At 38.3% G+C, this 17004-nt stretch overlaps 1 protein-coding gene across 6 annotated transcripts in view; it reads right to left on the bottom strand.

The window, feature by feature from the left end:
• Positions 1 to 17004, bottom strand: part of NUP153 (nucleoporin 153) — a 46908-nt gene that overhangs the window by 3715 nt on the left and 26189 nt on the right. For 2 of the 6 annotated variants that reach the window (XM_054815437.1, XM_054815436.1), the window contains exons 9-19: positions 16140 to 16286; positions 15366 to 15418; positions 12476 to 12608; positions 10768 to 10905; positions 9934 to 10026; positions 9609 to 9699; positions 9203 to 9322; positions 6955 to 7569; positions 4842 to 5036; positions 3397 to 4242; positions 1369 to 1737 (exon numbers count right to left, since the gene is read on the bottom strand). In XM_054815437.1, coding sequence (XP_054671412.1) covers positions 1369 to 1737; positions 3397 to 4242; positions 4842 to 5036; positions 6955 to 7569; positions 9203 to 9322; positions 9609 to 9699; positions 9934 to 10026; positions 10768 to 10905; positions 12476 to 12608; positions 15366 to 15418; positions 16140 to 16286 — 2800 coding nt within the window. The remainder of the gene's footprint in view (positions 1 to 1368; positions 1738 to 3396; positions 4243 to 4841; positions 5037 to 6954; positions 7570 to 9202; positions 9323 to 9608; positions 9700 to 9933; positions 10027 to 10767; positions 10906 to 12475; positions 12609 to 15365; positions 15419 to 16139; positions 16287 to 17004) is intronic. The other 4 variants (XM_054815439.1, XM_054815441.1, XM_054815440.1 and 1 more) reach the window with 4 other exon arrangements.

Here is a 17004-nt window from a genome sequence, read left to right as displayed (position 1 = left end):
TCACAGAGAATATTTGTTCAAATTGTAGGTTTCAAACGTGCAAAATACAGCTCCCAAGTTGTTAGGGTCAGGAGAACATCAATCTTCCTTGTCAGTCAAGTGTTTACCATTATCAACTACCAAATCAAGCTTGCAGTGATCTCTCTGTACTCAAAGACTCCCTTTAGCAGAGTCATTCTCCACGTCACATCAACAGACAACAGGCTCATTTGTTTAGCTGCTGCCATTCTGCACAACCAGCAGAAATAACGAAACGAAAATATGTTGACTGAACAGTGACTCTGAACATACACAGCAGGTCTGCTAGGCAAAAGGGGATGTTTTAAACAGCACTGTTAGTGCAATTTAAGCAGCCTTCATGCAACAGAAAATACCCTTATTCCACCATAACTTGGAATGAGTGACTGTTTTTCTTTCCAAAAAGATGAACAGATAGACACTAAAAGTTAAGACAGGCTTCTGCATTTAAAAAAAAAAAAACAAACCTTTCTGATGACATTTGAAATATGCATCGCCTACTAACGAAACAAGATGAAACGTTACAGATTTATAAGCAGGTTAAGTTGATCTGCTGGTTGTTATAATTTAGGACTGTTTTCTCTCCGTTTCTGAAATTTTGCCCAAAAAAGTGTGCAAATTTAATTTCAGTGAATGATAAGGTTAAGCAATCAGATCAAACTAGATGAAGTCTCTTCCTCACAGGTTCAATTTTATTTCCAACATGCTGCTAGGCTAGCAGGAATAGAGATGATTTGGTGGATTTAGTCTTGTGTCATACTGCTAAATTCATGCAGTGGGGTAGTGAACATAAAATGTGAAGAAACTTTAGATTCTTATCTCTGTCTTCTTTAAATTGCTAGAAAATTAACAAACACTGGCCACAATGCTTATTAGAAAGCAATCCTTAAGCGGCAGCAATCGCATGTAGAGGTACTGTGTTTATATATATATATATACACTTGTGAAGGAAGGATTTTGCAAATCTTGACATTATTTACAACACTTGAGAGTTTTAGGTATGGGAGACAAAAATCAGGAAGGTTGTAATTCACTGACTTCTAATCGTAAGCACTGGACTGATAGCGAGGAGAAGAAAGAAACTATCCTTCTCACGGTGAAAAGTTCCTATACAAATTGAAATCCAGTAAAGGGTTGTCCTTTGCATAAAACAATGCCGCTGCCAGTTCGCTCCTGAATTGTATTTCCCAGGCTGTCTGTGAAAAACTGAGCCTCAATTTATACTGTTGAATACTCAGTATTTTTCTCTACTCCCATCTGTTTAGCCTAAACTCCAAAATAAATTATTCATGAAACACTATTTCCTTGGTCCACTATGTAATGGCAAACCCAAGAACATTTAAAATGTACCTGTTGAACTTGATGTGGTTGTGGCTCCGAAGGTAAAGCCTGAATTTGCTGCATTGGTACTGCTGGCTCCGGAACCAAAGAGAAATGAAGTAAGAGCCGTGCCGGTGCTGGAAGTTGTGGTTGCTGGTTTGTTTTCTTGAGAGAAGCCAAATGACTGAGACGCTGCAGATTCTGCAGAATTGCCAAAAACAGAGCTGCTCACAGTGTTGCTGGGTTGTCCAAACACAAAGGGAGCGGGAACTGGCTGAGGATTTGAGGAAGAGATGGCGCTGCCAAACACACTGCTGCTGTTGGCTGAAGTGGTGGGCACAACTGTGCTGGAGGAACTTGAGCTCAAGAAGCTGAAGGTTGGCTTTGCTGCTCCTTGATCTGAAGGAAGAATGGTACATAAACCACCACAGAAATGCCAAACGATGTACAGCAAGCAGACTCCTCAATCACCGTACAAAGAGCAGTCCTGAATGACACCTCAGCTACTATCCCAGCTACTGTTGCTTACATAAGATCCAGATTTAATGTGCTGATTGCTGCCACCCACAATTAAAGGAACAGAAGAATTGTGAAGAACAAGGACACCACTGGAGTCCAACAAAAATATATTTCAAATGTTCTTAGAAGAATAGTATCAATCACCTGTAACAGTTTTATGGCTTTGTTCAATGCAGTATTGAAAAACACAGCGATACAGCTGCATTTGTAGCTTGTTCGAAAATATAGCCCTGTGCCTACAGCTGTAAGCAAGCAAAGCTTACCATCCTCCAGCCTAACTCTTCCAAGCTTAAGTTCACTGTACTTAATTAAGCACCTGCAAGACTTGCCTTTAGGAACAAGAGAGAATGACCCTCCATTAAGACCATTGTTATAAAATACTGAGAGCATTTTTACCCACTTAGAATAGAGCTGTCTTTTCAAGTCAGTCATTCTTCAGCTTTCCCTAAACTGCTGGTCTAATTCTTGTTATGAATTTGTGATCTTGTTTTTAATTTCCCACCATCTTTTTCCCAGCAGTTATGGCCCCTTTTCATCTCTGCCATTTTACCATTCTTCAGAACACTTGTTAAAATTTTCTTTTTGCACAAGGTGCTTCATCAAATTTCCAGGACTAAACTAAACTCCAGAACTTTATCTGGCAGGTAAAAAACCCCCACAACCAAACACCAAAAACCAGCCAAACAAAAAACCCACAAAACCCCCTCCAAAGCCAACCTCAAAACCACCCACCCACTCACCCATCTCCCCTACCCCAATGCCCACAATCCTCCAAAAACCTGTCTGTTCAGTAGCAGTTCAACCTAAGAATACTATGATTAAAACCAGTATAACCCTATGTATTGCTTTTATTCAGGGTTACTTACTGATGTCCTTTTCCGTATCACTTCAGAAGTTAGCCACTAATTCTGTTCTCTAAAACACAGTTGCTAACTCATACAAATGGGAGTTTAATAACCAGGATTTTTCCACGCAGTGATCGCCACTGAAGAACTTTAATCCTCCACTGCAGACTTTCAACAAATTAAAGGAATACAAAACTGTGTAATATCTGCAATATCTATGAAGTGATTTTTATACCTTTGTAGGATTACAGAAACAGTGGTAAACCTTGCAGCATAGCTGCAAGTACATGGGAATAAGATATTCCCTCTCTCATCCCCTTTCACTATGAAAAACAACACTAGTATGAAGCCTCTCTACTACCATATTACAGGTTTTACCACCAGCTGTGCAGCTGCTACTGAGACAATACAACTTCTGTGTCCATACAAGAAGTGATACAGGTTCCTCAAGGTGTGGCGATTTTTTTGTCTAAACCTAGTGTTAAAACTCACTGAAACATAGAAAGGACAATGCTACATATTGTCTACACACCGACAACTAGGACTAAAGACAGGCTGCAGGTAGTAATTAAGCGTTTTTTAAAGCTCTAACACATGAATATATCAAATCCCATGGATTTTGTCCAGTATGGCCTCAGAGGTATAATTTGATGGACACAAGCAGACAAGTGAAGACCCAAGATGTTCTGCTTACCTGAAGTACTGGTTTGTGCCCCAAATGCAAAAGACGGCTTTGCCTGTTCAGTTTCCTTCTCTGATGGTTTAAGGAAACTAAAATTGAATATAGGTTTTGCTGTGCTCTCCTCTTTGGTATGCTCAGCCGCCCCACCTGAAAAGATAGGTTGTGCCTTTAACTCTTCATTTTCAGCTTTCTTTCCAAATGCTAGTGGAGCAGCAGAAGTGACAGAGTCCTGCTTCTCTTCTGTCCTTCCCAAAACAAACTGAGAGGCAGGTGCAGACTCCACAGTGCCAAAGGAGAAGCCTCCCTTTGTTGAAAGGCTTTCATCCTTTTTCTCATCTGACTTCTTAAATGCAAGAGCAGTTGATGCTACCTCCTTTTCTGTCACAATTCCAAAAGTGAAGCCACTGACTCCGGTTTTATTCTCATTGGTAACTATGGAAGTAGAAGTAGAACTTGTGCCAAAACCAAAGCCTCCCACAACTGGTTCCTCTTTCTTTTCCGGCTGTCCCAGGCTTGCTGTCCCAAACTGAAATGTTGAAGGGGCCTGACTGCTTGTAGATGGAAGTCCAAAGGTAAAACTGTTACTTTTACCTTCTTTTTTACTGTCTTCTGATTTAGAGTCTGAGGAAGAAACTCCAAATCTGAAGTCCCCTGAACAAGTAGGAAACTTAAACCCCCCAGTCACAGCGTTGGAGGATGCAGATTCAGATGCGATGCCAAACTTGAAGCTCCCTTGTTCTCCAAATTTAAAATTTCCTGTGCTACCTAATGTATGAGAAGATTCAGAGGAGGATGACTGGACACCAAATGTAAATGATGGCATTGCAGCATTTGTGGATACAATAGCAGTACCAAGACCTGCGGAAATAAGTAAAGTTTGGAATATATGATGCAATACATACAGGCTTTAGCTACACGGCTGGGATTCTAGTCCTGAACGTCACAGAGTCATAGAATCATAAAATCATCTAGGCTGGAAAAGACCTTTAAGATCAAGTCCAACCGTTAACCTAGCACTGCCAAGTCCACCGCTAAACCATGTCCCTAAACACCACGTCTACACAAAACTGCTTAAAAAACTCCAACCAAACCACAAAACAATGAAGAAAACTCCCCATTTCCTCTCTACATACACCTTTTCACAACGGTATTCTTCTATCCACCACCTGGCTTTGAAAAGTATACTGCTAGCTTCTTTGCAAGATCGTGCTTTTAGTCTAAACTCCAAATGAACAACACCTAAGGCCTGTAAAGAACAACTATGTCAGCAACACAAGCTTTTCTCTAAAAAGCATAATCTTTTTCTGGGGAAAGGGTGTGGAAACATAGGCATGTTACCTTATTTAAGCAATATTCCTAGAGAAAAAATGAACAATTTTGCCATACCTCAAAGAAAAAATAATACTTTTAAAAAAAAATGCAGAATGCACACCCTTGTTTTTCTCATTAAGTATTACCTTTGAGCTCTGCTTTGGTGCCTGGCTTTGCACTTTCACAGGCTACACATTTTGTGGCTTCCGCTTTGTTTTGGACCAAGCAGACCTCACAATCCCAGCTTCCTTCGGGCTTCTTGAATTTGTCTAAATCCAGGAATCCTCCAGAAGTAGTAGAAAATGCAGAAACACTGCTACTGGTCACAGGCACTGAACTCCCTGAGAAATAAGCAAGACAGTTAATCATCCTGCTTAAATGACAAAGTGAACGTGAACTTTTTAAGAAACTCTTAAATGCTCACTCAATTACAAAGCGGAGAAGCGTAACAGTTAAAAAAAAAAAAACCGAACTACAAGTTCATTTCAGTCAAACTCAATCCAAGAATATAAACAATAGAAACATCTAGATTCTTCTTTACAATCCATACATGATTTTAAGTACAAATTGAACCAATGATGTTTAAACAGCAACTGCAGTTCATACAATACAGCAACACAGCTTATTTCAGATGTAAATTAAAGGTATTGTACCCACATAAAACTACTAAAAGAATTTCTGGTGACACGAGTAACCCATAGTCAAAGTTAGCACCACTCAAGTTAATGATCACTGTCAAGTGACATGAGGCTGAGAATTTACCAGAATGATTCATCACCAAATAAAACCCAAAGACAGACACATTCAAAACTACACAGTGACAAACACCCCCCCCCCCCCCAACAACAACAGAGAGGAACTCAAATCTTCCAAACTCCACAACTCTGTGTTCCCTACACAAGCTACACTGTCTTCAACAGCAGCAGAAACCTCCGTAAAGAGGCCCAAAAAACAACGCTTGCCTTCAGATGTTTCTCCCCTGTAAAGGAAGGGATGTCACTCGATACTGCATCCCAACAGAAAACTTTAGCTTCATAAGCATGACAACTGAAGTGGACATCCAGAAAGCACAAAATCATCACATAATTGTCATCTTCACCTACAGATTTAAACCACTGAGGGTGGCATTTAAGAGAGAGGCAGAAGAGAATGTCTCAAATTCAAAACAGTAAAGACAGGAATGGGTCTTCTCTTCCACAGCACATCCAGAGAATTTTTGTCCTCCCATTTGCCTCATTCTTCCCCTCAACAGATGTAATATAACTGTGCAATTCTCTGTACCACGATGACCATGGCAAAGCCCTCACATTTCCAAAATTCCTCCTTGCAATGGCTAGCGACTCAGATAAAAGTGCCAGCTGATCACTCTGAGGCCCAAAGTCCATGAGAATAAGCTCTCTCTGAAACGCATTATCTTATCTGAAGAAATTCCACTCTTACTGTACAGGATGATTACCAAAGCCCAATCTAGTCCATCTTGGATTTTTTTTCCCCCAGGACATATTTGTGAAGGTGTTTCTTGACATAACAGTATATTAAATGATGTTAAGAGCCAATGAAAATTAACACTAAAATAATTATTTGTGCTTTAAAAACAATAGTCACCATACTAAAAATCAGTTACTATCATGTATAATGGGAAACAACCCAGCGCTGCATTGAAGAAGGTCCCCATCTCCCCAGGTTCTGGAAGAACCGTGACCTTCCAGAACAAGGTCACCCATGTTCTGGAAGGCTACCACTGACAGTTTTGTTTTTAGCTTAAGATGACTAGTTAAAGATTACTGTCTTGAAATCTGGCTTCATACATCTGCTCAATTACACACAAATGCTGAGATATTATTGACCATGTTCTGTAAATACTGTTTCTACTTATGTTTCAAAACAGAAAAAACTCAGAAATTTTAACTCTTTCTACGGAGTTCACATTTTTCCCCAAGGAAAATGAGTAAATTAGTTTTAAGTTAATTAATGCATCCAGTTCAGTCATCTTTCCTCACCAGCTGCAAAGCAGGGTATATTTGCTTCAATTCAGCTCTGCACTAAATACATTTCACAATCAGTTCAATTCATGTTACAGGCTGGAATCTGGGCTGAGACCTCAAAAGTGCCTGTAACCATTCCTGCAGACAGGCACTAATACATCCTGCCTGGCGTACAGCCATGCTGCTGAAAATATTTTTTTATATGCAACATATTTTATTCTGTAAAGAATGCACAGAGGCTGAGATTGAAACAACAGAAAAGAGAACAACACACCTGGTTTATCAGACTGACAAGCTACACATTTGCTGTCTTCTGCCTTATTTAACACAAGGCACACCGCACAGTCCCAAGAGCCTTTTGGCTTCTTAAATTTGTCTCCAAACCCCATAGTGACTGTTGTGTCAGTGCTGCTGGAGGAGGATGTCACTGTCACTGAGTTGTCTGTGACCACTGGCAATGTCAGAGCAGGCATTACTCCTGTTCCAGGCTTTGGTGTCTCACATGCTATACATTTTGTAGCTTCAGGTTTGTTCTGGACCAGACAGGTATCACAATCCCATGTGTTGGGTGCTGTTTTAAATTTGTCTTCAAAACCCAGTGTCCCTGCTGTAGGGACTGCTGCCTTGGAGGCAACACATTGACTTGAGTTTATAGTCTGTTTCGTACTCTCAACTGTTGATACTTCAGCAGCTTGACATATTACACATTTGCGATTTGTGGTTTTGTTTTGCAGACATGGGTCATGTGTGTCAGACTGCCCAAATGAGGGTGCTTGTTTAGAGGTGTCTTTACCTGCAGAAAAACTACTTATTGCAGGCCTTGTATAGACCACTGTGCTTGTAACAGGCTGTGCAGATGTAGAGGAGTGTGTTTTCACAGATGCAAAGCCTAGAAAAATAATAAACAGGAAGAGATGTTACTGATAAAGCAGTACCCTCACTATGTGTAAGTTACTTATAATACTAGACAGCATAAATTTAAACCAAGTGCTGATAGTTACAACCATACATTCCGACTAACTGCAAGAGGAAGTCCATGGAAATCTTATCTAAAGGGATGAAATTTCATATGCTGCACTGGGACACAACAGAACATTTATTTAAAGCTTGATTTAACTCTTCATTTCCAAGAAAATTTTAAATACAAATCTTCGCTGCTAGATACAAGTGTGAACAAACGGTACTGAAAGCTGACTGTCCGTCACTGACTACAAATAATCCAATTTAATTTTAAGACACCATGCCCAATCGAATCAAATTTCTAAAGCTATTTCTGCCATAGTAGATGACTCACATTTACTTTAGTAGCTGTACGGCAGTTGGTACTTGGAGCAACGATCCACATGGTACTTCCCCACAGATACTGAGTATTAATTAAGCAATAAAAATGAAGACAACAGAACAAGTGTTGTCTATAATCTTTGTGCAAAATGCACTGGACACAGGCCAGCTCGTTATGTAAAGATGCCAATTTTAACAGAAAACAAGAACCACCAATATGGAAATACTAAAGAAAATGCTACAGCAATGCATCTCAAATGGCAGCACAAACTGCCTGTAAAGATAAAATGAAGAGTTTATTTTTTATTATTATTATGTTGTTTTGGGGTTGGGTTTTTTTACAGCAGAAGCGGAGTCTTTGAACAGCGTGGATTTAGAACCTGCTTCTCTTAAGCTGATAAAGAAAAGTAATGTCACTTCACTCATAGGTGTTTCCTTAAATAAAATGCACAGTGCATTTTCTCTCACTTAGCTCTTTCCAATATAAAAAGGCACTGTCTTCTTGTAGTACAGAGATTTGTCACTTTATAAAAAAAGTCCTGATGCAACTGATGGCTTCTGGGAGAAGACAAAATTCAATAAAGTCCTTTTTCTTAAAACAAAAAACATCATCTACACACACACACTTTATTAAACAGTTGAAAACAATTGCAATGGCTTAAAAATAAAAATTAGAAAAGGGGTTTTAAAGTCAAAAAGCCCACTGATACTTAAAGTTTACATCTGAATCCATAGTAACTGTTATCACTTAAAGGCCAAAAGATTCACAGCTTTTTGAACATCTTTAGAAATGAAACTGTCTTGACTATTCTTAATTTCCAGAGATGGCGAAGGTGGGAGAGGAATGTTTGTAAAGCATTTTACAAACATTTCCTTTCCAATTCCATAAATTATATTTATTTCAAATGAAACACTAATTAATTCTCTTTATACTTCATTTACAATTACATCCTAACACATAAAGGAGAAGCAATGTATCTGGTTTGAAGTTGCAGTTTTCCTTTCAGCAATAAAAGCCACTTAGAATAGAAGGAGAGATCCACCCTAACAGGAGAGCATTATGTTAAATGCTGTATCTATGTATGTATTTATAGCTAATATTGCATTAACTGGGACAAAGTGAGTTTTTGTTGTTGTTGTGGTGTTTTTTTGGTTGTTTTTTTTTTTTTTTTTTAAATCAATGCAGTTACATGCTAGTGTATTTTTTGCAGTATCTTTTTAGAAGGAGTACACTATCTCACCGGGGCTCTTTAGAATGTCTAACACACTTCCTTCCTTTAAGGTCTTCGCAGGTTTGGAGGGGCCACGGTATTCTTCTTTTTCTTCCTTCCTATTGCTGGTGCTGTTTACAGTGGCAGTATCTTTAAAAGCAAACCAAAACACACCTTTCACAAAGAAATCCACTTAAAATATATTCACACTTGCTAGAAAAAAGAATTTCCTACTTTCAAGCTTCTTATATAAGAATCTTCAAAATTCTACCTTGTTTACAACAGTTTATAATTACAATTTGGTTAAAAGCAGATCTGTCACCGAAAACACACTTTGTCTGGAATTGCTAGTATGCTCAGAAAAGACAGATTTACTATTCAATATACAAAAAAGAAAATCAGCACTTCATATCTGAAATGCTGAAATTTCTGTTACCTAGAGTAAGTAAGGACGTCACTGGTGTATCACTGGATCCAGAAAGCTCTGCTGATTTTACAACAGGAATGCTGAATGTAAACCCAATCTGCTACGAAAAAGAGAGATTTTTCAGATTCTGAAACTAAAGAAACTTTAATCAAATTTCACACACAAATAAAAATCTGAAATCCAGTCTTCAAACTTTTGGTATACATGCTCGATGACAAATTATATGCCAGAAACCTATAGATTTGTTTTCCCCGTTATCAGGGCCAATTCTGCTTTATTCTGCAATATTCCACAAAGGCTTGAGAAAAGGTTGAGCTTTATTTGCTTTACTTACAGGCAATGGAGGTAGCACTTCCGCCTCAGTAGATTTCACAATTGGAGATGAAAATCTGAACACAGGACTGCCAACATTACTTGCTGGTTGTACCTGCATTTTCAAAACAATTAGGGCTTATATCTACAAGAAAAACACCCTGGTGAAACAAAAGCAGCTACCTGAATTCACTACCTACCAGATGTTTGATATTTATTTCTAATACATAGATAAGAGTTATAATAAAAGAAAACGAAGCTTGCAAGTGAGCATATAGTACAGTATCATCAAAACCAAATTCCATAAACCAAATAAAAAACCTGAGATGCTACTTAGATCTAAATACATTAAATATATGGAAAAAACAGACCAGGCAGCTTAAGAACCTTAAACAACTCAGCTCAACTGTGGTCAGAGCTTCAGCAAATACCTCAACATGTTAAAGCAGATATCGGCTTCAAAACATACAAAAATATTTCAAGTACTCTGGAACAGATGAATGTTTATTTTACTGCAATAATGTTCCAATTATTGCACCCTAGGCTCATATTCTACACTGGGCTTATATGACCATAAATGCTATCCCTAATTTAATAACTTGGCATAAAAGCCCAACAAAATTTCCATAGCATTTGAAGTAGTTATACAATTACGTTAACCAGAAATCTGCAAAGTATAAGACAGACAGAAGCCAAATCAAAAACTTTATGCCTCCCCTCCAAATTGGAATACAACCCTGATTTATTCAACAGGATATAAACTAATGTTGGTTAGTTTCATGAGCACCTTGGAAGAAGTTAACATGCAACAAAGCAGATGTATACTCATCATTCACAACATACAACAATGATTTACCTTGTTCATCACTGCTGTTGAAACAGTGCTTGGTGACGATGAGACAGTACTACTGGCAAGAAAACTGAAGTTGAATGAAGGCAGCGATGCAGTACTGATGGGTAGGGGTACTTTCGGTAGTACTGGTTCCTCCACTTCCTAGGTGTAAATTTTATTTGTTGTAAATTTTATTTTTTTTCCCCCTTTCTTTAAAAATGTTGTAAATTTTAATTCTTCTTTTTTAGAAGACATACTGCTTTCCTACCCTGTCCCATCCTTAATTTCTTAAAATATAAGAGAGATCTACAGATTAAGACAAAGCAAGTTTTCAAAAGCAATCTTAACCTCCCCACCTCAGTCTGCCAGGTTATTTTCAAGTATAGCAGGCCTGTTTCCATGTGATACTACATCCACCACCTGCCCAGTAAGAATACTGAAAATTAGCTCAAAATTGTTACCTGTGCAGGGGCACAGATCAGATTTATTTTTCTTTTCTGTACTTTAGTTACTCAAGATCTAGAGAAACATCATTTCCATTTACCCTCTCATCCCTTCAATCCAGAGTACACTCTCAAGACAAATGGGAAAGTATTCCTCTTGCAAAATTAGGCAGGACAGCTGCCAAAGTTTCTAAGTCACCACTGCAGTGAACTTGGAAAAAGATAATGTTTAGAGAAGTATGTGGGTTCCTTAGAGTATCAAGAACTCCAAACCAAAGCACAAAATGCCAAAAAAGAAAGCCTGACTAGCAGCATAGAAGACCATACTCTGGTAAATCTAGTCTATATCATGTATCAGGATTCAAATTTAAAACTCAGAAACCAGTGTACCTTAAAAACTTCTGGTCTTAGCCTTTCCTTTTTAAACTATTTGATTACCAAGATTAGATTAGTTAGGGTTTAAATAGGAACAGGCAATCTAATGACGATTTGCACAGTAGTACAAAGATCTACCCAGAAATGACTAAGCAGAGATGTAAGCTGCTACTACAGAAATTTAATGTATCCTACAGCTTACATCTATTTCACAGTTTTGATTTGAAGAGTCTATTGGACCTTGATATTCAGACCATTTTTATCATAGAAACATTCTCCAGTGTTTACTATTTCTTCATTTTGCATCAGCCAAAAGACTGATTTAAAATTTTTATATTTAAGATCCAGTAGTAGGCAGCTTACATAACATCCAATCAGAAAAATAATCTTTGGGATAGTCATGACCATAGTTTTATTAAAGGCACTCTTCCCATTAAAACAAGGAAAAAACCTCTCACAATGAGTTTGATTAAGTGCCAAAAATTGTGAATGATCATTAGCAGACATATAGAACACTGTCTTCTGCTTCAGACTCTCAGCCTGTATCTTTCTACATGACTTAAATATGAAGTAACATATTAAATAAATTTTGTTTACTTACTTGGCACTTGTTTCAAATATATATAAAAAAAATCTACAAACCTCCACCAAAATTTGTTCATTCAACTGCTAATGAGAAACATTACAGTATGAAGCATCTTCAAGATCATATGATTAAAGATTTCAGAACTATAAAACCAACGTTGAGGCACTTAAACAGATAAATAAATCAGAGCCTGCCCCAAAACCCACAGCAAAAACCCCACAAAACTGAAGTGGCATTATTATAAATTACTACAAGGCAATAAAACTGGCATACTTAGCTAGTTACTTCAGTAATCTCAGTGAGAGCAATTTACCTAAGATCCCCTTACCTGTTGTTCTTGTCCAGGTTTTGATATATAGTGTACTCCTCTTTCCCTTCTCATCTTGCCACCACCAACCACTCCTCCTCCTGAAGACAGACCGTTGGATGCAGGAGTACTGAATTTAGGGTAGGTCAAATTGCTGACAGAGAATAACAATACGTAGGTTAAGGAAGGAGAAAGGAAAGGGAAAAAAAAGAAAAAAGGAAGGAAAAATAATCAACTTAGCTGATTGTTTCAAGCTATTTAGAGCCATTGTTAGTCCTAGAACTGACACCTTCTAATCGGAAAGAGAAAAAACTGTTTCACAAGTTGCTAAATGCTGGAAAACGTCTGATGTTCTAAACAGAACTGCATTAGTAAGAGCAGCAATAAGAAGGACATACATAAGAAACCGTCACAAGATCCATAAAGGAATGATGACTAAGCCAGAAGACCTGAAATAGAACTGATTTAGATTGGGTTTTTATAAGGTTTCCTTTTAATAGTCCAGACAGTGGAAATTTCGACTGCCAGTTGTCTGATTCTGTGATGAGAATGTATCTTTACAGGGATATAAAAGAACAACTAAAAATATATATGAAGAGAGAGAAAGAGCGCGCATGTTGGCAGCATTTCATGTGTGCGCACACACAGCTCTTATGGAATAGAGAGGCTTAAACTCGTGTGGCAAGATAATACGGCAAAAGCTTCAGAAGCAGCTCTGGTTTTCCTGGGGCCATCAGCAGAAGCAGCAGAGGTGTTTGGGTGTGCCAACATTCCAGAAGTCTTTTCAGACATGAATACAGATCCCTTTTGTAAGGCATACAAAGGCATTTCTCTGTTCATTACAAAAGCCTAGATCCAAACCAGAAAGATTTCCTAATCCAAGTGGGAAACAAAAAGAAGAAAAAACAACAAAAAACCCTCAAAACAAACAAACAAAATCCCCCCAAAAGCCACACCGCACCCCAAACCTGAGGTGAACTAGGGAATAACAACAATAAAAAACAGTATGGCACCCAAACGAAGTACCCCTGGAAAAAATTACCATATCAAAGCTTATCCCACAGCCAAGCAGTCAGTCATTACAAAAGTACATTTGATCACACTGGAAGACACCAGGTCAAGTTTCCAGAAGACTGAGGAAGAGAATTGGTCTAAACTTGTCAGAAACTTGCAAACAGTCTGCTTAGCACTGTAACCACTGAGAGAAAGCCAGATCCTTAAGGCCATATGCTCAAACTATTCTCTAATCCAAAATGACAATCAATTCGAATTGTGAAAAAATCATCTTAGGTCAAAATAGAGCTTTAGTCAGACAATTATAGACTGCCTATAATAGCCCATATTCCTCTTTTCTGTTAATACCTGTCAGCTTCTAAGGGGGAAAGACAGTTTTCTGTCCTCAAGCAAGTAAGTCCAATCTACAATTCCCAGCCAGATTTAAAAACTAAATAGCCTTTGGTAGGCTGAACAGAGATGGACCACAGTACTGCAGGTTAACTGTATGAAGAAGGGACTCTGGCCAGCTGCCCCTTATCAGCATTGTGTTCCCACTCCAGAACATGGCATCCAACAGAGACTGGCTTTATAAAAGAATTTTTAAAAAAGGGCCGTCCACTCTACAGACAATGTAGCAGTAAAACTTGTGAACCAAATAGAAATCAGTTTTTTGGATGTTCTTTCTACATGGAGGAGATGAAAGGAGTTCTACCAAAAAAAATTTAGAACAGTTTGAAAACCCACAATTAAAACCTAACATCTGTTTGCACCTATGCCAAAACCTTAGAGCCAATCTCTTGCACCCCTGAAAAGGTGGTTACTGTGAAGTTAAACTATTAGATGCCAAAACAAAGGGTTGGGTTTGGGGTGGTTTTGCAAGCCAAAGAATGCGCAAGGTAACATAAGAATTGCTTGGAAGGTGAACACAGACAATAAAATAAAATAAGATTCCCTGCTACTGTTCTTTGAAAAGGAGGAATCCTCCAAAAAAGGTATCCTTTGAATGCAAAGTGTCTTAATTCAAGCATTACCAGAGCCATCAATATTATCTGGAGGTGAAGTCATTCTACCTAACCAAAGGAAGCAGTGTAACGCAAGACAATCTCCTCAAGAATCATAGAATAGTTTGGGTTGGAAGGGACCTCAAAGATCACCTAGTTCCAACCCCCCTGCCATGGGCAGGGACACCCTCCACTAGACCAGGTTGCCCAAAGCCCCATCCAGCCTGGCCTTCAACACTTCCAGGGAGGGGGCATCCACAACCTCTCTGGGCAACCTGTTCCAGTGCCTCACCACCCTCATAGAGAAGAATTTCTTCCTAATATCTCCTCTAAATCTACCCTCTTTCAGTTTAAAGCCATTACCCCTTGTCCTATCACTGCGTGCCTTTGTAAAAAGTAATACAATCATTAACTCTCCTGGAATTTTGTGTTTTAGAGACAAGCTAGCATTTGGCCTCTGATGATTCTAAAGGGCTCCTGTTTTTCATGCAAACTCACAGAGCAGACAAGTGACTCCTCCATGAAAGGAGCATTTAAAAAAAACCCTACCTTCCTCCAGGTTTTTGCTTTTAAAAAAAAAACCAAACAAACCCAAAAACCAACTAAATATACTCCTGAACTGTAAGTTACTTCGCCTTATAAAGAATCTTTCAGAAAGAAAAATTCCTTTAGGCCAAAGCTGTCAGATTCCAAGCAATTAAATAAAGAGCTGAAACTAATAGCTGCCCCTCTTATGAGCATCAATACGCACAAATGGTTAAACGCTTTTGTAATACAGCTTTTTCACTGTATTTTCCATTCCCTTTACTGACAACTGTTACTGCCCATCCAAAAGAAGACAGACATGCAGACTGTAGTGAGGAAGGAGAGAGCTTTCTTCTTTCAAGTGTTTTAAATTGATAGATTTATCATACCTTTCAGATGGTTTTACTCGCTGTTCTGCAGGAGAGCTCTTCTCTCTCATGCCCTGCAAGTTAAGTTTGATTTATTTCAAGATTTATCTGAATGTATTTATACACCATTTACTAAAGCAAAGACAAACACACATGTTTTGTGTTGGGGTTTTTTTATTTATACCACTAAATAACCTTGTCTATTTAAGCTTGTTCCCTAACCACTATGACTATCCACTTTGATCTCTGGCCTAAAAAGCCCATAGATTTAACATCTGGTCATTTTTACATTCAGATCGATACGGGAACCGTGGGTGGGTTTTTTTCTGAAAGAGATGCCAATCTTGTTTTAAGGAAAGTTTGTCAGGCACTCCACCTACATCAAAGTGATCAGAATGGGTAATTAAGCTTATTGTCAGAAATCTAACTCAGAACCCATAGCTCACCTGAACACAACATCAGCATGTTTCATCAGTGACAGCTTTGTGTACAGGAGCATACAAAAAGGAAAATGTTGTTTCTGTATTTTAACATTCTTCCCCTGAGAACAGCCTGACCCAATAGCACATCATCACATTCTGAAAATAACCACCAGCCACTTAATGTTCCAAAAATACAATTAAATCCATAAAACCTCAAAGTATCTCCTCCACAATGGTTCCCACTGTCTTAATGCTTACCTCAAACATACTATTGGTACTCTTTGCCAAAAAAGAGCACCTTAGTAGGATAACTGGTTAGAAACATTCCAAGCTTGTATAAAGCAGGCAGATAAGGACCAGAAACTTTACTTACTTTGTGTTTTGTATCTACCCTCTGGTGAATTTTGCTGGAATCAGTAGCTGGAGTCAGAGATGGTTTAAAATACTGGGTCCGACTCGCTGACAGAGAGATTGCCTTTGGTGTCACGAGTTTCTGGACAGGTGGATGCTGTGATTCCATCTTTGAAAGGGAAGCACAATCAGTTTATCCTTGCCCACCCACTCAAACTACAGCAGCATTTACTGATGAAAAAAGTTACAGAACTATAAATCTCTCTCAGTCTCAGCACCCAGTGAAAATTATTTGGAAGTGTTGAAAGCATGTAGCTTGCAGAGGGAAATCACTAGAAAACCAGTCATGAAATCACAAAAGCTAAACAAGTACGTAAAGTCTGATTGAATCCTATTTCAAAATTTCACAGACAAAATAACTCATGTTACTATAATATGCTTACATCTTTCCCTCTCCTCTGCCCACATTGTGATTTTTTTTTTTTACTGGCTTAATCCATTAATGTAACATTCAAAGTGTTAAGCAGTTAATTATACAGGCTTCTGGGTGTAATTTTTCCTACATTTTCCTCCTTTGAAGTTACACTTTCAAAAACAAAAAAGTTGCAAAATAATTTTAAAATAGTCTCATTCATTAAAATGTCTTCCAATGTTTTAGACTTGCATTAGATGCACTTAAAAGTACTGGTTTGACTTTCCTTGTCAAAGCATTTTCACAGACAAGAGTTAAATTTTAATAGAAAGCACTGTGCGTTCCGCAAAACTGACTTAACTGATTTGTGAAACAAGAAAGACCCCAAAAGGCTACAAGATTTACCAAAGGTTCCATCTGCAGTCTTAAGGATCAGAAGAATCAGACTGAGGATGCATGCTACTCTTTAAATTAG

The sequence above is a fragment of the Grus americana genome, chromosome 2 (assembly GCF_028858705.1).
Source record: "Grus americana isolate bGruAme1 chromosome 2, bGruAme1.mat, whole genome shotgun sequence".
NCBI lineage: Eukaryota > Metazoa > Chordata > Aves > Gruiformes > Gruidae > Grus > Grus americana.
The sequence above is the reverse complement of the archived record's forward strand: the minus strand, read 5'-3'. Positions and strand labels throughout refer to the sequence as shown.